The sequence below is a fragment of the Aethalodelphis obliquidens genome, unplaced genomic scaffold (genome assembly GCF_003676395.1).
Source record: "Aethalodelphis obliquidens isolate GAN/ISIS:26980383/991018 unplaced genomic scaffold, ASM367639v1 scaffold9, whole genome shotgun sequence".
NCBI classification, from domain to species: domain Eukaryota; kingdom Metazoa; phylum Chordata; class Mammalia; order Artiodactyla; family Delphinidae; genus Aethalodelphis; species Aethalodelphis obliquidens.
This window is the reverse complement of record NW_020837953.1, coordinates 24034944-24060890: the sequence shown is the minus strand read 5'-3', so window position 1 is coordinate 24060890 and position 25947 is coordinate 24034944. Positions and strand designations below refer to the sequence as shown.

The 25947-nt window shown below is 55.8% G+C and overlaps 3 protein-coding genes across 3 annotated transcripts; 2 read left to right on the top strand and 1 right to left on the bottom strand.

Moving 5' to 3' along the window:
• The first annotated feature begins 5260 nt into the window (after nucleotides 1–5260).
• Nucleotides 5261–7889, top strand: TEKT2 (tektin 2). The gene is made up of 7 exons (XM_027109119.1): nucleotides 5261–5502; nucleotides 6020–6163; nucleotides 6239–6353; nucleotides 6533–6640; nucleotides 6766–6909; nucleotides 7071–7150; nucleotides 7318–7889. Exons 1-7 carry the CDS (start codon nucleotides 5297–5299, stop codon nucleotides 7529–7531), a joined length of 1011 nt encoding a protein of 336 aa, XP_026964920.1. The 5' UTR covers nucleotides 5261–5296; the 3' UTR covers nucleotides 7532–7889.
• Nucleotides 7890–8199: 310 nt separating this feature from the next.
• Nucleotides 8200–13817, top strand: ADPRS (ADP-ribosylserine hydrolase). Its single transcript, XM_027109118.1, has 6 exons — nucleotides 8200–8430; nucleotides 11109–11205; nucleotides 11492–11699; nucleotides 11800–11984; nucleotides 12312–12412; nucleotides 12986–13817. The coding sequence occupies exons 1-6, from the start codon at nucleotides 8217–8219 to the stop codon at nucleotides 13276–13278; spliced, it is 1098 nt and encodes a 365-aa protein (XP_026964919.1). The 5' UTR covers nucleotides 8200–8216; the 3' UTR covers nucleotides 13279–13817.
• A 2225-nt stretch (nucleotides 13818–16042) lies between these two features.
• COL8A2 (collagen type VIII alpha 2 chain) lies at nucleotides 16043–20371 on the bottom strand. Its single transcript, XM_027109111.1, has 2 exons — nucleotides 20088–20371; nucleotides 16043–19472 (listed from the first exon to the last, which is right to left on the bottom strand). Exons 1-2 carry the CDS (start codon nucleotides 20341–20343, stop codon nucleotides 17554–17556), a joined length of 2175 nt encoding a protein of 724 aa, XP_026964912.1. The 5' UTR covers nucleotides 20344–20371; the 3' UTR covers nucleotides 16043–17553.
• Nucleotides 20372–25947: the final 5576 nt, after the last annotated feature.

The window sequence follows — 25947 nt, the reverse complement described above, 5'->3', positions numbered from 1 at the left end:
TGCACTCTAGAGCCCGCGAGCCACAACTACTGAGCCCGTGAGCCACAGCTACTGAAGCCCGCGCGCCTAGAGCCCATGCTCCACAACAAGAGAAGCCACTGCAGTGAGAAGCCCGCGCACCACAACGAAGAGTAGCCCCCTCTCGCTGCAACTGGAGAAAGCCCACAGGCAGCAATGAAGACCCAATGCAGCCAAAAATAATAAACAAATTAAATAAATAAATAAAATAAAAATAAAAAAACATCAAGATCTTCCACTGTACCTCGAAGGTGGGTCACTTGGTTGTAAGTAGCCAAAGCCAGTCCCAATTTAAAGCAGAAATCTTCTGATGTGACACTAAATTGCTGTTGCTTGAAAAACATTTTCACAATCACAGTTCTCACTTTTCTAAAATTGCAATTTCCAGAGGGAAGACCAGAGTTCAATTTAATAGTAGAATACAACTTTGCTGTCATTTGCCAAGCACATTAATAAGCCATTTGGAACTTAACTTTGGTTATCTACATACGACAGAATGAAGGTAAGGGGGCGGGGGGGGGGGTGGAATCTCCAAATTTGTACTTTGTTTCTCCACTTAAGAAGGTAGAAAGGCCAAAATAGAACAGCTTTTAAGACATTCAGTTTTACATTTCTGCATATTGGAAATAACCTGACATTTTAGCATGCTTTTAAACAGAAAACGGTGAATAAAATCATCATTCATCCTCTGAATTGTCTTTATATTTTTCCCTTAGATTTAAATTTAATTGAAAACAACCTCACATCAACACCAAAATAGGAACTACTATTTTGTTAGAAATTGCCCTCTTGGAAGAGAAATAAAGAAAGATAATTTACCTGAAATCTTTCCGGATAAAAAGTCGTTAACGATCGTGGAGAAACAATCCAGTATTTAATTAGTCTGTAATATCTACAACCATCAGGAAGCACAATAGCGTATTTCAGTAGAAAAGACTTGGGAGATGGAGCACCACGTAGTACTGTATCTGCCTCTAGACATTGGAAGTGCACGCTAAAGAAAGATAAGTCTTCAGGGAACAACACACGAAGTAAGCTGTGCAAATATACACCTCCAAAAAAGGCAATACAGTTTTAACTTCAGTAGCTAGATGTGGGGATGGATACCTTATCAAGATATTTTTCATATTAGAATAAGATCAGCTGACCAAATATTAACTAAAGTACTTTTAAACACTGTCCTAATTCAGTAAAAGGTGTATACTCTGAGGATTTTAATTATTGGAATTCACTAAGTAAGGTAATCTATGACATTTACTGGGAGGAGAAAATTGAGAAGAACAGAGAAGATACATAACATAACACTTCACAGATTTTGAGAGAAAATAGCTTGTTATTGTCAGGGCACCTCATGTCTCCTTTGGCTAAGTCTTAATCAATTAAAAAAGTTAGGAGTTCATATTCTGCTGTTTTCATGTTTTTATTTTCACATTTTAAAAAAATTTCTTGCTTCCTTGTCTACATCTCTAGGATCCTTTTTAATCCATGAGAATGTGGAATGGATAGTTATGTTCTTTAAATCTGAAGAGAGAAAGCAGCCAACTGAAGAATATTACAACTAGACACAAACAAGTCATGGACATTATCTTCCTATTTATAATGATCATAGGAGAGGTGGCAGCTGTATCGAAGAGCAACATTCCCAGGGTAATGCACACATGAAACAGAGAAATGATATACATTTCTGCTACAAACTGAAAGTAATGCACTTCATGAATATAATGTGTCTGTCCTGTGTATTGCTTTGAGCAAATGGGGCTCCTCGTATATGAGTCCACATTGGACCAGATGACATCAAAACACAGCTAAAACTGCCCATAAATTTTTGTTAAAACTAAATTTCCTATTCCATTTCAATACATACACAAGTCCACCGATGAGAGCCAAAGATATCCCTAACTTGAAGGAATAGTAATAATTTATAGGCTTCCTGGTTCTGACATTGACCATCCATCTCTCATTTCTCTCGGCTATCCATGTGAACATTTGCTGCGCTATGATACCCCTCTCTTTGAAATTTTAAATGTCATCTGCTGTAAATTTACTTTTAGCAGAAAAGTGGAGGACATTCGGAACAGACATCACCTGGAGCATTTCAGAGGCCTCGGGGCTTTCATCAAAATCCACCATAGCAAAAAATACCTTGTTGCTGAATGCACTGGAGAATTGCCAGGAATCTGCCAAGATCTGAAATTCTTGAAGAGCAAGTTTGCATGTTACACATAATCTAAACTTCTGGAGAGTAGTAAACATCACAATAACAGAATAGTTTCTTGGTTTTTCCAATACAAAACGATTGAACATGGCATCATTCATTCTTATCACTCTGTTTTTCTGAGTCCAGTCCATCAGCTGTCCGACCTTTTCTGCTAATATCTTCTTCCTTTGTCCAGGATGTGCAGGAGCCTCGGGAGTCATGAACACCAAAACCACCACCATGGTCAGAGATACACGCCAAAGCCACCACCATTCTTCCATATTTGTTTACTTCTTTTTGTTAAGTTTCCAAATATCTATGCCAAAATCTTATCATTTCTCCCAGCAATTAATTTGTCCAGGACCTTTTATTTGTCTTCTTTAATCCTAGTAAAAGAGCTATATCACAAATTCCCATGCATGTCTGGTTTATGAGCCATGTATTAGAGTTTAGAAAATATTCTGTGAAAAAACAAAATTCTGTGATCAAGGAAGTCTTGGAAATGTTCCAGTCTGTCTTTCTGCAGAGTTCCAGACTCACATTTCTAACTGCCTCCTGGACAGCAATACCTAGATCCACCACAATCACCTCAAACTACTCAAAAGCCAACCTCATCATCCCCTTGCCTGCCAAGCCCTGGGTTCTCTGCCTCTCTTCCCACTGTGACCCCATCCCACCAATCACTGAGGTTTTAAAACTGAGGACTCTTCTTGGACTCCTCTCTTACCCTCCATCCATCAAACCAGAACTTAGCCTCTGGAGCAGACTGCCTGATTTTGGATCCAAGCTCTACCACTTAGTTTTGTGACCCTGGGTACGTTCCTCACTTCTCTGTGCCTCAGTTTCCTCGCCTGTAAGACGATGGTGGTCATAGCATCCATCTCCTAGGATTTTTCTGCACAGCCCTCAGAGAGGAGCAGGCGGGCAAGCTGGGGATAGCATCCCTGCCTTCCTCTTGCTGTCCAGCGCCACCACTAGAGGCAGTGCGGAGTCGTAACTGAGAGAAGGTAGACCTGGGGACCAGATGCATCTGGGTTTCCATCCTTACCAGTCTCTTCAGTTACTAGCAAAAATGGGGGTAATGCCTACCTCACCTATTAGTTATGTACATTACCCGTCAACATCTTCCAATGTCTAGAACGGTACTAGCACGATTGGATTTTTTTTTCCTTCTCCTTTTTAGAGAAATGGTTGGATACTGAGCATTACTTCTACTACCTGTTACCTCTCCCAGGGACGTGCCCTCTCCAATTACGATGATCATTCCTTCTATGCCGTCAAGCAGATGATGAAATTATTGGGAAAGACAGAATCAGTAGAATGTGTGTAAATAATGTTAAGTCTGGGAAGGATACCTGCTGGAGAGTGAGCCTGACTGGGAGATTACTCTGGCTATGCACGGCACCTTTTTTTTTCTTTTTTTTGCCATGTCGATGCGTAACCTTTATCAAAGTAAAGATTTTTAACTTGTGAATGAAGTGAACGCGATATCCTGATGCCCTCCTCCTCCGCATCCTCTTGCTGCATCAGCCCCGCCGCCGGCCCTTTCCTACCCGGAAGGCCTCTGGGCCCCAACGGCCGCCGCCACCGTCGCGCCGCCCGGCGGTGACCAAGCTGAACGCGGGCTGTCATGACCCGCGCGCGGAAGAGGGGTGCCTAGCAACCGGGGGCGCTTAACAGAGGAGCCGGCGAAGGGAGGCGGAAGTGCGCGCTGGGAAGGTGAGAGGAGGAGGGGACAGGGGTGGGGAGGTGCTCACCCGCTCCCGCTCCTTTCTCTGCGCCGGGGTATTAATTTAAACTGAAGATGATTATCCTAGGAGGGGAAGGGAGGGATTGGCTGGAACTAGACAAACCGCAGCTCCTCCCGCTGGGGCCCCTCACACACCCGCTCCTCCTCCTCCAGCAGAGGGCAGAGGGAGGGAATATGACCCAGGTGGGGAGGGGACCAGCCCCCCACCACCAATTCCCTAGGGCCAATTCGAAGCCCCTTCGAAACAAGCCGGTCCTCTCTGGATGGGGATAGGGCTTCTTCTCTTAGATCCCGCAGGGCCCTAGCCCAAAGCTGGGGCAGGGAAAGCAAAGAAAGTTGCACAGGACTTGGTTACTGGAAGTAGTGGTGGAAACTGGATTAAGGACTACTTTTCCTGCTACCTGCCCCCCCCCTTCCGCCAGCCCCGCCGAGCACTTGGCACTACACACACACACGCACACGCACATGCACACACACACACGCGCACACACACACACTGAGGAGCCCCATTATCCCCTTTCACCTGCTCCAGGACCTGTAGGATCCAGCAGTTTGTGTCTGTGGATGCATGGGTGGGAGGAAACTTAGTTAATGCCTCACACGAAGTTGAGTGTAGGGAGTGCTGTTTCCAAGCAGGCTTCCAGCAGGAAGGGGCTTGGAGCGAAACGGACAGGAGCACATCCTTTGGAGGCTTTCCTCAGTGGTCTCCTGCAGCCTTGTTTGCTCCCTCCAGCAGAGGTGGGTGTCTTGGAACAGGCCTGGGGTCCCTGAGCCTTCGGCTCCTGCACCATGGCCACCCTGAGTGTCAAGCCCAGTCCACGTTTCCAGTTGCCGGACTGGCACGCCAACAGCTGCCTGTTGTCCACTAACGCTGAGCGGCAGCGAGATGCCTCACACCAGATCCGCCAGGAGGCCCGGGTCCTCTGCAATGAAACCAACAACCAGGTTGGGGGCCGGAGCCCAGTTGGGTGGGAAAGGGATAGCCCCCAACTCCCGATAACCTCTTTATCTGGCTCTGTCTCTTCCAGACCATTTGGGACGAACATGACAATAGGACTCGACTGGCAGAGAGGATTGATTCTGTCAACCGGTGGAAGGAGACGCTGGACAAGTGTCTGACGGATTTAGATGCCGAGATCGACGCCCTGACACAGGCAGGGAGCCAGGGCAGGGTGCCAGGAGACCCTGCCTGCAAGGACCTCCCTCTCCCTCCCCTCTTCCGGGTCAGGGTATTTGGTGGCATGTCCATCTGAGTCACTTGGCCTAAGTGGGGATGAGAGCTGCTTCCCAGCGGATGGCCCCACCAGCCTCCTGTGCCCTCTCTTTTCTAGATGAAAGAGTCAGCAGAACAAAACCTGCAGGCCAAGAACCTGCCTCTGGATGTGGCCATTGAGTGCCTGACCCTGCGGGAGAGTCGGCGTGACATTGATGTGGTGAAGGACCCCGTGGAGGAAGAGCTGCACAAAGAGGTAGAGGTCATTGAAGCCACCAAGGAGGCCTTGCAACAGAAGATCAGCCAGGCCTTTGAGAAGCTCTGGTAAGAGAGAGATGTGTCATTTGCACGTTCACCCGCCTTTGAAGGCTGTGTTTTAAATGTAGGACATGTGTATCGTGGGTTACAAGTCACTGGCTCTCAGGCCGCCTTCTGCCCCCGCCGTGCCCATGGCAGAAACCACTCACCCACTGATCGTGGTACTTTTTGCACCACCTGGACGTGGTCTCAGAATACTTCTCATGAACCTGCTCTAGGCAGCCATTATCAATTTATTGGAAGCATGAGAGATGAAGCCCATGTGCCACCACGCCGACTTTCTGGGAGTGTGAGCCTTGTGAGTGTGGCTACTGGAGTGTGCCCTGTGGGTGTGTGCAAGCACTTGGTGCCATAGTTTTGTCTGTGGGGAGCTCATCCAGCTGTGCCTATATTTGTCTCAGCTGCAGCGGCAGCTCCACTGTCACCTCAGCTTTCCCATCCCTCCTTGTCCCTTCAGTACCATGGGCGCTGCGTTCCAGGGCCTTGGAGGTATGGCTCCTGATCCAGTCTGTTATGTCCCCAGCCTCCTGCAGGAAGTCCGACAGCAGCTCAACTCTGACCATCGGGGCAAAATGGAGGCAGTGGACATTGACAGAGGCTGCTTCTCTCTCAACCTCAAGTCCCCGAACATCTCTCTGAAGATTAATCCCACACGTGTCCCCAACGGGTAAGAAGGGCGTTTCATTCAGTCTCTCTTCCTCCCCGCAGAGGCCATATTCTGATTATTTCCTGCCACCTGCAGCTCCACCACACTCCAGCAGTGGGATGACTACAGTCAGTTCAACAAGAACCGAGCAGAGGCTGAGATGAAAGAGTCCATAGAGCTGAGGGAGGCCATCGCCCTAACTATTGCCAAGGTGACTGACCACTCCCCCTACCCCGATCCTCCATGACTAAGAGATGGCCCCAGCATGCACTCAAGCGCTTGTCTTCTGTTCCCTGTCAGCCATGTGGCATCCCACCCCTCACCTGAGCGACATCCTCAGCTGGCCAGAGCTCATACCCTCCCCTTTACCTGCCTACTTTCTGTCCTCAGACCAACAACGAACTGGAAGCCCAGAGGGTTGCAACGGAATTTGCCTTCAGGAAGCGGCTGTGGGAGATGGAGAAAGTGTACAGTGAGCTCAAGTGGCAAGAGAAGAATGTGAGCCTTCTCTGTTTGGTCTCCTGTGGCCTGGACTTCCCGCTGTGGGATGAGGAGCCTGAGGCCCTGCCAGGAAGCCCCGGACTGGGTGCACCAGGTGGAGACCAGTCACTCTGTCCCTGCAGACCTTGGAGGAGATTGCCGAGCTGCAGGAGGACATCCGGCATCTGGAGGAGGATCTGCGCAGAAAGTTACAGAACCTGAAGCTATGCCACACCCGGCTAGAGACCAGGACCTACCGGCCCAACGTGGAACTCTGCAGGGACCAGGTACGAGGGCACCCCAGTGGGGCATGGGCCCCTGGCTAAGGTTCCTCAGGATGACTCACTCCCTGGTGAAGCAGGGGTGCTGGCGCAGGGCAGCCCCCAGACCCATGGGCAGAAGGACAGTGTGGCTGACCTGGACTCCCAACCTGCCCCTCTGCCTCCAGGCACAGTACGGCCTCACTGAGGAGGTTTACCAGTTAGAGGCAACCACTGCTGCCCTGAAGCAGAAGCTGGCGCAGGCACAGTAGGTTTGGGGAGTGGGCAGGACGGGCGGGGAGACACCTCCCACCATTGGGGTCCCTTGCTGCCTGCCAGCTTCCCTGCTGTCTTCCTGACTCAAGGCTGGTGAGCTCAGCCCTGACCTCCCAGCCTCACACCGGCGGTGGTGGGCTGTTAATCCCTCCTCCCCAGGGATGCTCTGGACGCCCTGTACCAGCATCTGGCCCGGCTGCAGGCTGACATCGCCTGCAAGGCCAACTCCATGCTCTTGGACACCAAGTGCATGGACACCCGGCGGAAGCTGACCATGCCGGCTGAGAAGTTTGTGCCGGAGGTGGACACCTTCACCCGCACCACAAACCGCACCCTGAGTCCACTCCAAACCTGCCCGCTGGAGCTAACCTAGCGAGGGGGCTGAGGGAGGAGGGGAAGGCTGGTGGAAAATGAAAGAGGGAGGGCAGTGGAGAGAACGAATCTAATAAAGGTCGGGGGTTCTCAGTCCAGACGGTTCTTTGCTACCCCTGCATGTAGCCAGTGGAGAGAGGGCTCTTGGCTGTCCTGTGCACGGAGGAGCAAAGACGGTAACATCATCCCTCAAGCTCCATGTTCCCAATCCCATGCCCTTCTCTGGGCTAGGCCAGCACCCTGGGCTCCAGCGCCGTGATCTCTAACCAGCTCTGTCCCAGCTGGACCCTTGCGTGCCCTCTTGACGCCTAGGGGAGGCCCAGAGGGGGCTAGGGTGACAGGGGGAGGGCTTGGGGGTGACCGCCCAGGACTGAATGACCCGAACTGGGGCTGCTGTGGCACGGCTGGCCGACCGTGGGGGCAGTGGCCCGAAGGTCTGGCTCAGTGCGCAGCCCTCGGGGACCCTTTAGTGGCCGTCCCGCCCGGCTGTGACGCCGTTTTCAGGTCGGGGAAACGCGGGCTAAATACAGAGGCCGGGCCCAATCGAAACGAGGTCTGCGGGACCGCCCCTTGTCACCCGCGGGGCAGCTGCGACTCCGGGCCGCCGGGTGGCGCTGTGGGGCCGGGGAAAGCCGCGCGGTGGGGCGCGCGCGGGCGGCACCGGAAGTGGCGGCTGGTACGCGCGGATGGCGGCGGCTGCGGTGATGACGGCGGCCGGCTGCGGAGGGGCTGGGGCGGCTCGCTCCCTCTCCCGCTTCCGCGGCTGCCTGGCGGGCGCGCTGCTCGGGGACTGCGTGGGCGCCGTGTATGAGGCGCGCGACACCGTCGACCTGACGTCAGTCCTGCGTCGGGTCCAGGACCTGGAGCCGGACCCCGGCTCGCCGGGGAGCGCGCGGACAGGTGGGCGGGGCCGGGCGCACTGGGCACCGGGGAGCTGCGAGGGACTCAGGCGGGGAGGGGACAGCGGCCGGAGGGGCCCGCTCTGCACGACCCGCGGGCACCTTGGATTCAGCGTGTCCAAATCCGAGCCCCGTCTTCGCACGTCTCGCCCCGAACGTGCACCAGCCCAGGGCTTGGCTACACAGACCTCCCAGCCGTGCAAGCCACGCCTAGATTGCGCCTAGTCCAATACTTAAGTCCCTGCCGATTTTACCCATTTTACGCGTTTTACCCGGGCCTCCCGAGTCAGTTGGCCACCAGTCCATCTCCACGCAGCTGGAGGGCACTTCTGAAAGCAGATCTTATCGCGGCTTCCCCTCATGAATCTCTGCAGTAATTTTCCATTACCCTTAGGACATAGCCAAACTCCTTAATGTTCCCTACGTGGCCGGCCCTCGCCTGCGTCTCCAGTTTCACCTTATACCACCCTTGGCCTTGCTGTCTGCGCTGCACTTCCTCTCACTTCGTGCCTCCTCTAGCTCAGGCCTTTGCATGTACTGCTATCCCTTTGCCTGTAAAGCTCTCTCCCCTCTGCCTCTCCCTCCCTGTGCAGTCAACTCATCACCCAGATCTCAGCGCAGTATCACGGCTGAGGATGATTCTTCTTGGAGAGCATGTAGAATAGTAAGAAAAAGGGGCCACACCCGGAACCCTGGAGGAGGAAAAGGAGCTAGAGAAGGAAACAGTTTATAGGAGGAGAAGCAGAGGGGAGATGGGTAACAACAAAACTCAAGAAAAGAATTTTAGGGCTTCCCTGGTGGCGCAGTGGTTGAGAGTCCGCCTGCCGATGCAGGGTACACGGGTTCGTGCCCCGGTCCGGGAAGATCCCACATGCCGCGGAGCGGCTGAGCCCGTGAGCCATGGCCGATGAGCCTGCGCGTGTGCTCCGCGGCGGGAGAGGCCACAACAGTGAGAGGCCCGCGTACCGCAAAAAAAAAAAAAAAATTTCAAGATGAAGACACTGGTTACTGGTGTGAGGCTACAGAGAGGTTAAGTGGGGGGAAGTCTAGACTTAGAAAAGCATCTTCAGTAGAAGGTTGAACCTTGGAAGTTAGATTTCAGTGGGTTTAGGAGGAAATGGAAAAGGAGAAAATAGAGTATGTTTGGTATGAAGGGAAGGAGAGAGATGAGCTGTGGCTGAGGTGAAGACAGGATGGGGGGGACAGTTCATAATTTCATTTTTGGTTTGATGTTAAGATGAGGGGAAGACATTTTAGTTTGAGATTTTAGGACCCTTTGGGTGCAAGTGGCAGAAAACCCAACTCAAAATGGCCTGAGCAAAAAGAATGCATTGGCTGGCGTCACTGAGAAGCCCAGGGCAGGTCTGGCTTTAAGCAGAGCTAAACCAAGCCGTCTCCTCAAGACTCAGTTCCTCTCCTTGTTCAGATCTGCGTTCTTCTGGGTGGGCTTCACTGTAACAGACCCTTCCCACGGGGTGGCCCTCAGCAGTTCCCAGCTCAGCGTCTCCAGCAGAGGAAGTTTCTCTTCGCAGTGGCACCAGCAGAGGTCTCTGATGGAGTCTCAGTGGTCTGGCTTATGTCACCCGTCCATCACTGAAACAGGGAATGGGGTGCTGTTTGGCTGGGCTGGAGGTGGCATTGGCTCCCTCCCCTATCATCTGGACTGGGAGTGGGAGAGAAGTGATTCCTTGGGGGAAAGCAGGGTGCAGGGACCGATCAGAGGGAGACCAGGTGCTGCTGCATTACAGAGGGAGGAGTTGAGACAAAGGAAGGGCAAGGTCCCTGGGGAACTGGGCTTGGGGGGCACTTCAAGAGGGACCAGTCCCTCTGAGGACAGACTGGAGAGTGTGGCTGTGAGTAGGTGCCTGTGAGCCTCTCTTCCTGGTGAAGTAGGGTGTGGGGGCTCCTGAGAGTGAAAGGGGAGGAGAAGGCAGGGTTGGGACTTGGGATACACAGAGCAGGGCAGGGATGGGGGGCAAGGGCAGAAGGCAGATGTGAGGAATAAGAAGGGGCTCACTAGGGAGTATGCTTAGTTCTCTGTAACTGTCTCTTCTTCAGATAAAACCAAGTCCTTGGCCCTAGCTGGCTTATAGCCTATTTGAGAAGCTACCACGTAACCAATGGTGTGTGTTACAAGTGCCAGAGCAGTAGACTCGGGCACCCAGAGGAAGGAGACAGGGCCAGAGGAGGGCGGGGGAGCAGCCCCAGGTGGGAAGGACTTGACCCAGGCTCCAGGATTGGTTCTGAGGATGTGGATTGGAGCAGTGGGATATAAGATGGGTGAGGAAGGGCGGGCTTCAGATGGCCAAGGCAGTGAGTTTGGACCTCATCCTGAAGGCAGCAGACAGCCATTCGAGCAGGAGAGTGAGATGAGGAAAGTGATATTCTACTCTTTCTGGCTGCACATATAGGTTGGGCTGGAGGGTGGGGAATATGCAGGAGATTTGAGAGGCCCAAAGCAGGTCCATTAAGACTGGAGATGCAGCCAGAAGGGGTGGAAGGTTTTCCTCCAGAAATCAGCAGGGCATGTGACTGACTCAGAGCCCTGGAAGCTGGATGGGAGTGAGAGGCTGACTTGAGGCCTTCTGGAAGTAGTAGATAAAAGGAGTGAGCGGGAGGCCAAAGCCGCCACCCTCGAGCCCTGCAGCTCGATCTCCGCCCCCCGCCCTGTCCCTGCAGAAGCACTGTGCTACACAGACGACACAGCCATGGCCAGGGCGCTGGTGCAGTCCCTGCTGGCCAAGGAGGCCTTCGACGAGATGGACATGGCGCACAGGTGAGGGCAGTGGTCCTGGGGTGAAGCAAACCAGGTGGGCAGAGTTATTGCACCCCTTGACCAGAGCAGTGACATCTGTGCATGCCGGGACACCCTCCCCGCACACCCCGCTGCAGGACACTCTCCCTAGGGCAGCTGCAGCTTCCCAAGCTAGAAGTGACAGCACCGCTGGCACAGGCTCCTGAGGGCCCAAGGATTCCTCTTTTCCCAAACCAGCCAGGTTTCTTCTCTCCCAGCCCTGGCAGGCATCTCTTAGATCACTACGCTGTCCCCTTCTCTCCCCTAGGTTTGCTCAGGAGTACAAGAAGGACCCTGACCGGGGTTATGGTGCTGGAGTGATCACCGTCTTCAGGAAGCTCCTGAGCCCCAAGTGCCGTGATGTCTTCGAGCCTGCCCGGGCCCAGTTTAATGGCAAAGGCTCCTACGGCAACGGGGGCGCCATGCGGGTGGCCGGCATCTCCCTGGCCTATAGCAGTGTCCAGGATGTGCAGAAGGTAGTTAGGGCTGGCTGGCTTCTGGACACGCTCGTCCCTCCCTCCTCTGCAGCTTGGGTGCTGTGACAGCAGGTCTTTGCCTCCCTCATCTTTGCCCTAGTTTGCCCGGCTCTCGGCCCAGCTGACACACGCCTCCTCCCTGGGTTACAACGGTGCCATCCTGCAGGCCCTGGCTGTGCACCTGGCTTTGCAGGGTGAGTCGTCCAGTGAGCACTTCCTTGAACAACTCCTGGGCCACATGGAGGAGCTGGAGAGTGATGCCCAGTCTGTGTCAGATGCCCGGGAGTGAGTATGCGGGCTGGAGGTGGGCTGGAGGCGCGTCTGTGCATGTGCATGCTGGTGGGGTGGCCCTGCCTCAAGCTGAGACCTTCCTTTAATTGCAGGCCCTAAGGAGGGGTGGGAAGAAGCCCTTTGCGTTGGCTGTGCCTCAGGGCTCTCCGGGTCCCAGAGAACAAACCGGGTGGCTCGCCCTTCCCACTTCTTGCCCTGACACCCGTGCTTAAGTGTCAGATGCCCACGTCCCTGCCTCGCCCTCCCATGCAGCCCTTCCCCCTCCTGCCTTCTCCACCCTGCTGGCTCCGACCTCCCTGAAATCTCGCCCCCAACCCACAGGTTGGGCATGGAGGAGCGTCCGTACTCCAGCCGACTGAAGAAGATTGGGGAGCTTCTAGAGCAGGACTCAGTGACCAGAGAGGAGGTGGTGTCCGAGCTAGGTGGGTAGTCCCCCACCCGTCATCCTTCAGGGTCAGTCTTGGGCTCAGGAGTGGGAGGGGTGCCTGGAGTCACGCCTGCTGCCGTCACACCTTTGCCAGGGTTGCTGAGACAGCAGAGCCACGTTCCGTAGGGTCTTTGGCAGGCTGCGAGCACAGCTCCTTCTTGTTCTAGGGCAACAGTACCCTCAGCCTTAAAGATAAACATCCCAGAGATGGCAGCCGGCCGCTGGTTTTTTACAGCTGATGGTGATAGTACTTTACTGTGTTCTGGGCACTATGCAGAATGCTTCACCTCTAGGATGTCATTTCGCCCTTGCACCAGCCCTGCGAGAATTCCTGACTTTATTCACTCTCTACACGAGGAGCTGAACCCAGGATACAGGAATCACACAGCCAGTAGGTCGGCGAGCCGGGATTTGAACCCAGGTAGCCTAACTCCAGAGCCTGTGCTCTTAATCGCAGCCCAGCTTGAAGCTGAGAGTGTTGACTTGTGGCAGGTGGCAGGAAGCCTGGGGACATGTGGGGCTCGGGAAGGGGGGCGGCTCAAGTTCCCATAATCTGGCTTCCCCACAGGGAATGGCATTGCTGCCTTTGAATCTGTGCCCACCGCCATCTACTGCTTCCTGCGCTGCATGGAGCCCGACCCCGAGATCCCCTCTGCCTTCAACAGCCTCCAGAGGACTCTCATCTATTCCATCTCACTTGGTGGGGACACAGACACCATTGCCACCATGGCCGGGGCCATTGCTGGCGCCTACTATGGCATGGAACAGGTGCCAGAGAGCTGGCAGCAAAGCTGTGAGGGCTATGAGGAGACTGACGTCCTGGCCCAGAGCCTGCACCGGGTCTTCCAGAAGAATCTGTGAGGGCCACAGCTCCGCCATACCCAGCAGGACCCAACTACAGCTCGGACTGGAAACCCTGGGCTCCCTTAAGCTTGGCTCCCTGCCTCGGCCTTCCTGCGGTGTAGCCGGAGTGCACCCTTGGGGCTGGGGACTCCTCTGGGGAGGTCACTGAACAGTGAGGGAGGGACGGGTGCCTTCTGGTGCTGGGTTCCTGGCTTCTGCAGAGCCTCGGTGCTCCTGGCTCCTCAGTCAGACATAAGGGACCGGGGCAGGTTTTATTTTGGAGCAGTACTTGTGGTGTTTTCCTTTATTATCTAGGACATGGGATTTGGGGAGGTGGAAATGATCTGCGGCATCGTTTCTCCTTGTTGGGATTTAACCAGTTTGCCAGGATGCCTGCCTTTGACTGCACAGGGCCCCAAGCGCCAAGTTTATATGGATCAGGAGGTGGACACGTGAATCTAGCTGATCTAGATGCACACCTGGCCCTTGGCTGTCATGGGTCTTGTTAACAGCTTCCCGACGAAGTTACAGAGCAATAAACAGTTCTTTAAATCCCACCACTGTTTCCTGTGTTTCTCCTCTGCCCTGAGCGGATTCTTCCCCCCTCGCCCTTCTGTGCCTGTGCCTCTCTGTCTGGGCCTCACTCTCCGAGGAGCCAGGGACCCAAGCTGCTGGCCTGTGGAGGCATATTCCTCCAGCTGTTCAGCCACGAAAAGCACAGCAGGCATGGTCTGGTGCTTTGTCCTGGTGGAGATCCCTCACAGCGGCCCAGGCAGCGGGCAGGAACAAGCCAGATTTTCCTGCTCTCAGAGCCTGGCTTCATAGGTTGCTCCCCAGATAGAACCCAGGCCCAGCCAGGAACCAGAACGCTGTAGGACGATGCCGAGGGGACCGTGTTATCACGGGACCGCTGACCTTTGTGTGAGGGGGGCACATCGCCTCAGGTGAAGGCCAGGCCTCATTCTGCATCTTGGGTCTCAGTCAAAGGCCTTGGCCTGCTGGGAAGTTCTGCACACCATCCATTCTGAAGAAAGGAAAATCGAAATGGAGGAGACACCTCCCCTCAAACTTGAGGGATATTCCAGCCTCGGTGGAGAGAGACGCATGCCCAGCTCTGCAGCTAGCCTGAGGTTTCAGGACTGCCGGACAGGCCTGCTTTCAGCCAAGATGGGGTTCTTCCAGGCTGGGGAAAACCACAGGATTTTTCAGGGCACAGGTTGGTCTCAGGTCTGCTGTCCAGATTCCCAGAGTACGGCAAGTTATGGGGCAGTGCTTTCTCCCAGGACAGCTCCCCTGGCCCTGCCTTCGGCGTTGGGCCTTGCACTAGCCCCGCCCACAGGAGCAAAGATTCCTGATTTCATTCATAATTTGTATCAGATGTTGAAACTTGACCCTTGGGATCCTGAGCCAGCTGTCATGCTCCACTACCCTTGAGAGCTTGCAGGAATGTTCCAGGGAAGCTTGATCCGTCTCCCCTAGCTCCAGCCACTGCCTCACTTTGCTTTCTTAAAATGCCTCTTGGCATTTACTTGGTGCAGAGCCTCGGCAGCTTCAGAGAATCAAGCATTTCTGATGCGGTGGTGACAGAACCCCTGGCTGGGAGGAATGCACGCTCCTCGAGAGGGTGCAGAGCAAGAGCCCCAGAGAGCTCCCTGGGTGCTTCATGAAATCCAGAGGCTCGAGACACCTCTGAATCAACGCCAGTTTCAGCACAGGGCTGTTTATTCAACAGGCTTTATTGAGATTGTGTCAATACAGTCAATACCGTTGTTTTTCTTTTCAAAAAGAAGTCCCATTTTCTTTGATTCCCCAGTGCATTTTTCCCCGAATCTTCTGTGACACAGGGTACATAATAGGTATGTAGAGAACTAAGCTCCTACACCAGGTTAGAAATGAAATTACTAACGGAAAACATTTAAACCTTAATCTTAAAAAAAAATGAGGAATCAATATAAAAATGCACAAGGTAATGTAGTTTTCATTGTTAAAACCTGACATAGTTTATCAAAGCTAGTCAGTTAAGTGGACACCTGGAAATCCCATAAATATTTCGGAAGCACCACCCACCTCTCCCCAAAGGCTTCAGGAATGACATTTAGCAGAAACTCAGTTCTGTGAAACAGCATTTTTTCTTTTTTTTTGGCTCCCTGTACCCTCCTCAGGGCCCTGGGCTCCCACTAGGACCTGATGCATTTCCGCCCGACAGAAGCCTCCCTAACAGGTCAGATGGCAGCGGCTTTGACCCAGGAAGGAGGCTGAGCAGATGGCTCCCCGAGGTACGACTTGAGACTTAGTACCCGTGGGGGCCGATGAATAAGAAACCCACCAGGAACCGTAGCCACAACCTGCTCTTGAAGTGCCACTTGGGCAGATTTGGGTTTTTGTCTCTCCTTTTGCACGTTAAAGCAAGTAAACGGTCTGCTTTGTTTGGAGAAGTTGTGGCCAGGCGATGGGCCTGAGGAGCCACAGAGTCACAAGTCGGGAGTCAGTGGCATGAAGAACCCAGGGGCAGGATGGGAATAAAGACGCAGGCCTACTAGAGAACGGACCTGAGGACATGGGGCGGCGGGGAAGGGTAAGCTGGGATGAAGTGAGAGAGTGGCATGGACATATATACACTACCAAACGTAAAATAGATAGCTAGTGAGAAGCAGCTGCATAGCACAGGGAGATCAGCTCGGTGCTTTGTGACCACCTAGAGGGGTGGGATAGGGAGGGTGGGAGGGAGGGAGATGCAAGAGGGAAGAGATATGGGGACATATGTATATGTATAGCTGATTCATTTTGTTATACAGCAGAAACTAACACACCATTGTAAAGCAATTATACTCCAATAAAGATGTTAAAAAAAGAAAAAAAAGAAGTCAGTGGCCAGTCTCCTTCCTCAACATGGGAAGGAAGGCTGGCATGGGCCAGAGCTGGAGCAGGTTCACGCTGGGTCCTCAGCTCTATCCACTCGGCTTGAACTAGCGGCTGAGGGCATGGGAGGGGGTCCTGTCTGTTTCCTGCAGGGTGGAGCTCTGATTGGGGAAAACGGCAGAAACATCCAACTCATTCCAAACGGGCCTGTTGGCACCCTTTTTCTCAGGGCCTCATCCTCCTGGGCCTTAATCCTGCCTAGGACAGGAAATTGGAACCAGAGGGTGAAGGAGAAGCCCCAGCAGACTAACCCCTGTAGTCGACACACACCCATCATATGGCTATTAAGAAAAAGCGGGCGGTGGCCTTCATCCCCAAGCTTGTGTGCACCTTGTTCTGAGGGCAAACAAGAAGCTCTCTGCCTTGGGGATACTGGGGTTGGGGGTGGCAAGGATCCCTTACAATTTTGTCTGAGAAAATCAGCCCTCCCCCAGCAGGTGAAAGGAGAGAAAGGGAGGAATACTCATGTTCGCTGACTGCCCATCCTGCCTCGTGCCCGCCTGTGGCGGTCCCTAGGGGCCTGGGTGGCTGGCCTCATGATGAACAGAGCCAGAGCTGGTGGAGGCAACCTGGGGGATGGAGACGAACGTGAAGAGCTGCCATCCTGCCTCAGACCCATGCCCCTACCCCTCACAAACCACCGTTCCCCATGGCTGCAGCCTGAGCAGTGAAGGGGGGTCGGCACTTCCTGGGAGCCTGAAGGAGGGGCCACACGCCTGTACCTGCCAGGGACAGGCCTGATGCCACCGCCCCACTGCTAGGGTGGCAGTCCTGACAGGGTGTCCACTGGCCACCTCGATGGTCCCCCTCCTCTCCCTTCCCCTGGAGAGAAACAAAAACTCTTCAGGGGACCCACCGTCTTATGCTGGAGGTCCCGCGCGGGGCAGCCAAGAACTGAGGGAGGCCCTGCCCCTTCCTTGAGCAGGGGCCGTCTGTGGGCAGGCAGGAAGGGCAGGGCTGCGAAGATGTCTCCCCGGGGGAATGGGTGGGGGAATTCAGTCCCCTCTCAGCTCTGACTCGCACAGCAGCAGCATCCTTCGCCGCCCAGCAGGGCCCAGCACTCACGGGGGCCAGGGGTCTCCACCAGCTGGGCAGAACGTCCTGGGGCCCTGCCTGCAGGCCAGGCAGGGCAGGAGAGGGGGCACAACCCCGACGCTGCACAGACACTCGGGGGAGAGGAACGCAGGCCACCTTCTTCCAGAAACCACCTCAGCCTGCGTGGAGGGAGAAACCCAGTCAGTCTCCTCGGGCCAAGGCCGCGGCTGCCTCTGCTCCCGCCTCTGTTTGGCCTTTGGTTTTTTCTTTAAATGGAGGTTCTTTGTAAGTGAGAAGGTCTCTCTACCGCTAAAGAGGAGGAGGCCGGGGCAGCATGGGTTATGTGGGGCACAGCAAGAATCCTGAAAAGGAGGAGTGGATGTACTCGGTGGAGTAGAGGCCATTGGCCTGGTCCGAGGGCATCTGCACCCAGACCTGGTCGTTGGGCCGCAGCTGGAGCACAGCCCCCCCAGACGCCTGGTCCAGGTAGCCCTTCTTGTACTCGTCATAGGTGTAGGTGGCTGGCACGTTGTTCTTGTACAGGGCCACCCACACGTTGGTGCCCTTGACGTGCACGTGGTAAGCAAAGTAGTAGACCCCGCCCACGGGGCAGGTGAAGATGCCGGTGGCCGGGTTGTAGCCACTGTGGCCATTGTAGAGGGTCCGGTCAAACTTCACAGGCATGCCTGAGGCGGGGAAGGGCGAGGTGAGCACAGCGGTGAAGGCGGGCGTGGCATGGGCCGACAGCTCGCCCAGCCCAAACCGGGGCTTGGTCCCCTTGCCCAGCACAGCTCCTTGCACGCCGCCATTGGGCAGGTGCAGGCCGGCGATGCCAGTCTCATCGAAGGCCCCAGGTGCACCAGGGGGCCCGGGAGGTCCGGGAGGCCCAGGAGGGCCCGTGAGTCCTGGGGAACCTGGGACCCCAGGAGGCCCTGTAGGCCCAGCCATGCCAGGTTCTCCCACTTTCCCCTCTCCAGGGGCCCCCGGCAGGCCTGGTTCACCCTTCAGGCCTGGCAGACCCTGCGGCCCGATAGGGCCAGTCGGACCTTGGAGTCCTGGGATTCCAGAAGGGCCTCTCAGGCCAGGCTGCCCAGGGAGCCCCAAGTCACCCTTCTGCCCCAGGGCTCCTGCCACCCCTGGTCCTCCAGGGCGGCCCGTGAAACCTGGCTCGCCTTTGGGCCCAGTCGGTCCAGGAGGTCCATGAGCCCCTGGAAGCCCCCTCTCTCCTGGGAGCCCAGGTTTCCCAGCCAGGCCACTAGGCCCCTGGTCACCCCGAATGCCAGGCACTCCTGGGGGTCCTCCAGGCCCCATCTCCCCCTTAGGCCCCGGGGGCCCACGTCGGCCGGGTAGCCCTGCAGACCCCGGAAGTCCAGGGGGGCCCCCAAGGCCCTGTGGTCCCTGTTCCCCTGGCTCCCCATCCTCACCTGGCTCGCCCCTGTCCCCCAAGAGCCCCGGGACCCCAGCTGGGCCCCTGTCCCCCTTGGGACCTGGCAGCCCTGGCATCCCATAGCCAGTGGGGCCTATCAGGCCAGGAGGGCCCCGGGTGCCTGGCTCCCCTTTGGCCCCTCGTGGGCCCTGTGGCCCTGGCACCCCTGCTGACCCTGGTACCCCCATACCATCCAGCCCAGGGGGCCCTTTTGGGCCCAAAGCTCCTGGCTCCCCCCTGGGTCCTGGCAGCCCAGGAGGCCCAGACTCACCCTTATCTCCAGGGGCCCCAGGAAACCCATCCAAACCTGGTTTGCCCAAGCCAGCTGGACCAGGGAGACCAGGGGGTCCGGGGGCACCCCCCTGGCCTGGGGCTCCAGGAAGCCCTGGTTGGCCCACTCCATTTTCACCCTTGAGGCCTCGATCACCCGGGGGCCCAGGCTCTCCCTGGGGCCCTGGCTCCCCCCCAAATCCTGGGGGCCCTGGCACCCCCTGAGGACCTGGTTTTCCAGGGACAGCAATGCCTGAGGGCCCAGGTAGGCCAGGGGGCCCTGGGGGTCCCCGGAGGCCCTGGTCCCCTCGTATCCCTGGCTCCCCCCGAAGCCCCGGCTGCCCTGGTGGGCCAACCTTGCCTGGAAGCCCTGGGGGACCAGCCTTGCCCATCCGGGAGAAGCCAGGGGGGCCAGCGGGTCCAGGCTGCCCATGTAGCCCTGGTTTTCCAGTGCCTGGTTTTCCTGGGAAGCCAGGAGGGCCAGGGGGACCCCGCGGTCCGGGTTTTCCTGGGGGACCAGGCTCTCCTTTCAGGTCCATTGGCAACAGCGGTAGAGGCATTTCTGAGAGAGAAAGAGAGGGAAGGGGTCAGTCAGGGGCCTGAACAGTGGGAACAGGGGACCCATCTTCCCACTCCCCATACCAGCGTGTGGTGCAACTTGAGAAGACAAGGTTCTGTATCTGTTCATGAAGACCAGTCCCGTCCTCCCCCTCCCTGCTCTCATGGAAGATGGAATTTAGGCGGTTCAGTGGCCACCTTGGGAACCGCAGGGTATCCACACCCAGGGCTCTTAGCACCCAACCCACCCAGACTAGGCCTTCCCTAAGAGCTTCTCATCCCTGCCTGACCGGGGTGGAGTGGCCACCAGGTGGCACCAGCATCCCTCCTTAGAGCCGATCTGAGCCGCCCCGCCCTCCCCACTTCCCCACAAACCTTCCCGCCCCACCCTCTACCTAAAGACCATCTCCGCCAGCCAGCGGCACCCCACTTCCCCACCCCACTTCTGCACCCGCCCCGGACCAGCATCAGGAAGAAAGTGGAGATGGGAAAGTCTTTGGTGGGGATTGAGGGGCTGTGGCCGGAGGCGGGGGCGCCTGGGAAGAGCTGGTGGAGGTCGGGAGGCAGGGAGTTGGGGGTCAGGACTGTCCGGGGCGGGGCGGGGCGGGGAGGTGCTCACCCAGGTATTGGCCCTTGCCCTCGCGGAAGGGCGGCCCCACGGGTCCTTTGTGCATGGGCTGCACGTACTGCACCGGCGGGTAGCCCGCTGCCCCGGCGGCTCCACCGCTGGCGGCCGCCCTCAGCCCGCACCCCAGCACCAGCAGCAGCAGCAGCAGAGGTGGCGGCAGCGAAGACAGGGACGTCAGAGCCCCCCGCATGGCGTCCTTGGGCTTTTGCTGCAGGGAGGAACGAGAGGGGCCATCAAGCCAGCCCATGGGTACGTTGGCAACGGGCCCAGGGACTCACAAAAAGATCAGGATTTAGATATTATTCACAAGCAATTCTCAAAGTCTCAGAGTCTCTCCTAATCCTGCCCATAGCTCTCTATCGCCGCCCCCCCAAGTCTACCGAGGACCCCTCCCTGGACAGTAGCCTCCCCCTAACTATTCACTTGGCGGCCAGATGCCCTTCCAGAGCATCTCTAACCTTGGCACAGCTCTGCCAGAAACTGTTTGGTGATTACACCCACTACCATGTGCTGGGCTGGCTCTCTGCCAGCCAGGGGCTAAGCTCTCTAGAGATGGAAGCTCACTTAATCCTCCTAACACTTTAACGAGGTATTGTTATTGTCATCCCCATTTTCCAGATGACAAAACTAACGCAGAGGTCTCTAGGAAGCAGACTGGGATTTTTTTATTTTTATTTTTTGGCTGCACTGGGGCTTGGTTGCAGCAGGCAGGCTTCTTAGTTGTGGCATGAGAACTCTTAGTTGCGGCATGCATGTGGGATCTAGTTCCCTGACCAGGGATCGAACCCAGGCCCCTGCATCGGGAGCGTGGATTCTTTTTTTTTTTTTAACATAAATTCATTCATTTGTTTATTTATTTTTGGCTGCGTTGGGTCTTCGTTGCTGCGCGCAGGCTTTTCTCTAGTTGTGGCGAGAGGGGGCTACTCTTCGTGTGGTGCGCCGAGCACGGGCTCTAGGCACGGGGGCTTCAGTAGTTGTGGCTCGCGGGCTCTAGAGCGCAGCCTCAGTAGTTGTGGCGCACGGGCTTAGTTGCTCCTCGGCATGTGGGATCTCCCGGACCAGGGCTCAAACCCATGTCCCCTGCACTGGCAGGCGGATTCTCAGCCACTGCGCCACCAGGGAAGCCCTGGGAGCGTGGAATCTTAACCACTGTGACACCAGGGAAGTCCCAGAACTGGGATTTGACTAACGTCTCTCTGACCTCACATTATGTCGATGCCCTTCTGGGGCTCCCCACTGCCTTCAGGATCAAGTCCTTTGTGGGAATTCCCTGGCAGTCCAGTGGTTAGGACTCCGTGCTCTCACTGCCAGGGGCCCAGGTTCAGTCCCTGGTCGGGGAACTAAAATCCCGCAAGCCGTGTGGCCAAAAATCAATTGATTTAAAAAAAAAAAAAAAAAAAAAAAAAAAGGGCTTCCCTCGTAGCACAGTGGTTAAGAATCTGCCTGCCAGTGCAGGGGACATGGGTTCGAGCCCTGGTCCGGGAGATCCCACATGCAGTGGAGCAGCTAAGCCCGTGCGCCACAGCTACTGAGCCTGCGCTCTAGAGCCCGTGTGCGAAAACTAGTGAAGCCTGCGCACCTGGAGCCTGTGCTCTGCAACAAGAGAGGCCACCACAATGAGAAGCCCGCGCACAGCAACAAAGAGAAGCCCCCGCTCGCCGCAACTAGAGAAAAGCCTGCGCGCAGCAATGAAGACCCAATGCAGACAAACATTAAAAAAAAGTCCTTGGTGCCCAGCATGGCGTTCAAAGCCTTTTAAATCTAATCACCTAGTGGATGCCTGCCTATCACCTGCCACCCCTTTCTCTGCCTCTCCCCTCCCCCATACCTTTGCCCCAGACACCAGGCAGCCTCACACTTCTGGGCCTTTGTACCTGCTATTTCTCTGCCTGCAGTGTTCTTCCTCTCTCCAACTTGTCCTTCAAGGCCCAGGGAAGCTGTCATCCCTTCCTCTATAGAGTTAACCCCTCACTCCTGTGTCCCGATCTAGCCCTGTCACAGCATTTAGCTCAGCTCTGAGAACAAGGCCTGGGTTGGGAAGAAGCACAGGCTCCAGCTTTGGATGGCCAGCCTGAGTCCTCCGCTCACCAGCTGGGGGAGCCTGGGCAAGAGGTTTCCACTCTGTGAACCTCAGTTTCCTCATCTGTAAAATGGAATAACACGTCCACACAAAAACGTGTACATGAATGTTCATGGTGACATTATTCGTAACAGTCACAAAGTAGAAACAACACAGATGTGCACCCACTGATGAATGGATGGTGTGGTATATCCATGCAACGGACTGTCATTCAGCAATAAAAAGAAGGGAGATACTGATAAATGCTACAATACAGATGAATCTTGAAAACATTATACCAGGTGAAGAATCCAGTCACAAAATCATATTATCTAATTCTATTTGTATGTTCAGAATAGGTAAATCTATAGAGACAGAAAGTAGATAGATGAGTGGTTGCCTAGGGCTGGGGGGGTGGAAATGGGGAGTGACTGCTAATGGGCACAGGGCTTCTATTAGGGGTGATGAAAACGTTCTAAATTGCTTGTTGTGATGGTTGCACAATGCTGTGAATACCTTAAAAAAAACATTGATTCGTACACTTTAATGAACCAATTGTATGCTATGTGAATTGTATCTCAATAAAGTTCTTTTTAGAAAAAGCTAGGCTAGGGAATCTCCTAGTGGTCCAGTGGTCAGGACTCTGCACTTCCACTGCTGGGGGCCCGGGTTCGGTCTCTGGTCGTGGCCAAAAATATAAAATAAAACAAATTAAAAAAAAAATTTTTTTTTTAAAGCTAGGCTAACCACCTGCTTCTCAAGGCTGCTGTGATGATTAGAGATATCACAGTGCCTCACGGCAAGCACCCATCAATATCTGCACAGTGGACTAGCCTGGCATTTCACATGCCCCAGGAAAGTCTCACTTGCCCTGGCATCCCTGCTCCCGGCTCCCCTCACCCCACCCAGGGGCCTCTCCACACCTGCGCCTCCACAGGGGCGCAGGAGGGAGTGCGGGCGCGTTGTGCACACCCAGGGATGCACGTGGGGCTGAGTCTGGAGCTGCAGTGCGGTGTTCCTCCAAACTCAGTATCACTCAGGGCTTTGCAGGAACGAACGCGGGACTCAGGAGAAGGTCGGTGAAGCTGCCAGCCCAGCTCTGCCATAACCTCTCTGTAACCCTGGGCGGGTCGTTCAGCCTCCCTCAGCCCCAGCATAATAGTAACACCTGTGACCTACGGGCTCCCCACGTGCCAGGCGGGGCTTCACCAGCTTCACATCACTAACCCTCTTAATGACCCCCCACCAGCTCCTACAATTATAATCCCCTATTCTATAGACGTAGAAGCAGAAGCTTAGACTAAGCATCTTGCCCAGAACACCTTCCCTCGACACAGGCCGCCTGCTCTGTCCGCACCATAATTGGTGCTGGGCCTCGAGAGGCCACAGGGTGCAGGCCTGGCACTCAGCTGCTGCTGATGGAAGCTCTGGCCATGCACTGCCCTGACGTTTGTTGGACATTCCATCCCCGTGCAGCCCTGCGAGGCTTGTCGGCCCTGTTTTACAGATGAGGAAACCGAGGTGCTGTCAGAGCCTAAACCCAGGCAGTCTGACTCTTGAGCCCCAATCTCTAACCACCACATCACGCGTCCTCTCCGGAGAGGGGGAAGGGCCCTCCTGCACTTGCCACCCGAGCTGGGGGGGCTGTTAGGGTGGAGGTGGTGCTCACACAGCACAGAGCCAGGATGTTCTGCCTGGTAGGGGGGCAGAGGGTTGGGGGAGCAGGTGGAGGGGCAGAGCTCGCAGCAGGAAGCAGGGGGAGGGGAGGGAGCAGCTCTGGCCTGGGTGGGCCAGAGGCCGAGGTCGCGGCACCACCACAGGAGGACTCAAGAGAACCCTGGCTCTGGGGAGCCCTGGTCCCCTTCCCATGCTGAGTTGAGGCCTCACTAGGCGTGGGGGGGTGATGGAGGGTGCAGGCAGCCTCAGGCTCAGCTGGGAGGGTGTCTGGGGTGGGAAGAACTGTGGAGGAGCACAGGCAGGCCGGGCGCCAGAGGAAGAGCCCCCAGTCCACTCAGGAGCCCGGGCAGGGGCAGGGCCCCCTGCCAGCTGCCCACTTTTCTTTCCTCCTTGGCACGGTGGATCTCCAGGAAGCATCCGCACCCTACACCCTGTGGCTCCCTGAACTTGCCCCATCCCAGCACTGCCAGCATCCTGGAGGTGGGGCAGATCTGCTGCAGGACCCCAGAGCAGGTGTTTCCTCTGGAGGGAGGGGTGTCTGAGTGAGGATGACAGCTCACACCACTGGTTGGGCACCGCCTAAGTGCTGCATATTCTGCATTTAACTCCCACAAGGTCCCTGGGAAAAAGGAACTATTGTGCTTCCTCTTTCTATAGGTGAGGAGTCTGAGGCTGGGACAAGGACAGTGATGTGCCCACTGGCTACAGCTGGCAGCCAGGATCTGAGCGGAGGTCTGTTAAGAACCTGAGCTCTTAACCGCTGGGACAGACTGCCATGGGGGAGGGAGTGGGGGAGAGTGCGCCAGAGAGCACAAGCTAGACAGAGAGAGAAGCAAACTGAGAGAGAGAGTCTCTCTTCCAGCTCCAAGCTGCCTGTGGGTTTGAGGAGGGAAAACTTGCTCTAGCTCCTAGAGGGGAGGTGGCTATGCCACTCCAGGTGGGGGGCTTGGCCAGAGAAGGGGCTGAGAATTGATGGCCCTGGAATGGTGCGACGTGGCAGCCCAGGTGGGAGGGACTGCCCCCCAATGCCGGCCACCGTCAGAGCCGAGGGTGCCTGGGCGCCCCTGAGCCCCTGCTCACTGCCACCCCTCCCCCCCCACTGCAGGCTCCGCAGGCTCTCTGGCCTCTGTACGTTCATTTCACCCTACTGCTTCTCCACCTCCTAACTCTTCCTCATTCTTGGACATCCTGGACGCCTACTGGATGCCTTTCCCCGGGCTCCTCTGACACCTGCAGGTCTCCCTCGCAGCTCTTGTTTCCCTCTTTGGCTCTTCTGCTCTCTCCCCGCCACATTCCCCCGACTCCATGACCAGCACAGGACTTGATGGCACACAGAGATGCTCCATAAATGTCTGATGAGCCCAATTTGCCGTCAGATTTAATGATCACACCAGTAACTCACTCCAGGAAGCATCCAGGACTTCGCACAGACACATGTCACACGGCCCTGGGAGCCCCCTCCCTAGGCCAGATGGGCTTATCTGTTGGCTAGAATGGGAACAGGTGGGACATCCCCGTGGCCTCAATCAAGGATCTTCAGCTAAGAACTGCCTGCGCAGGGAATAGAGGCACACAGGGAGGAACAGCTGTGATCCATTTGCTTCCTCCTGGTCTCCCCGTGAGGAATGGCGGCCAAGCAGGGGTGTCAGGGGTTGGCAGAGGGCCCTGAGGCTCAAGCCTGGCTCTGCTGGGTGACCTTGGGCAGTCCATCACCCTCTCTGGTGACCTCTTAGGAAGGAAGGCAGGAGCCAGGGCAGCTGGGAAGGGGCTGGGCTGGCAGGGGCAGGAGATGGGATGCAAAAGGAGACGGTAATTCAAGGGATGGAGCGGTGGCGGCAGCAGGGTAGACGCGGTGTTTGGACAGCTGCAAGTCCTTAGCGGGGATTTCCCCCCTTTTCAACAAATCCCCGTAAAACAGCATTTTGTCCAAGTCAGCGTTTTGTGGCAGCCTGGGCCTCCTCCAGGGGCGGCCGAGGAGGTTGGCTGGGAGCGGGTAGTGCTCCAGGGTCTTTCAGACCAATGGAGAGGGGAGGGGAATGGACCCCAGCAGGAAGAAGAAGCGCATGAAGACAGACCCCTCTCTCCCTGGACAGGGCTTTGGGAGGGGAAGGGGCA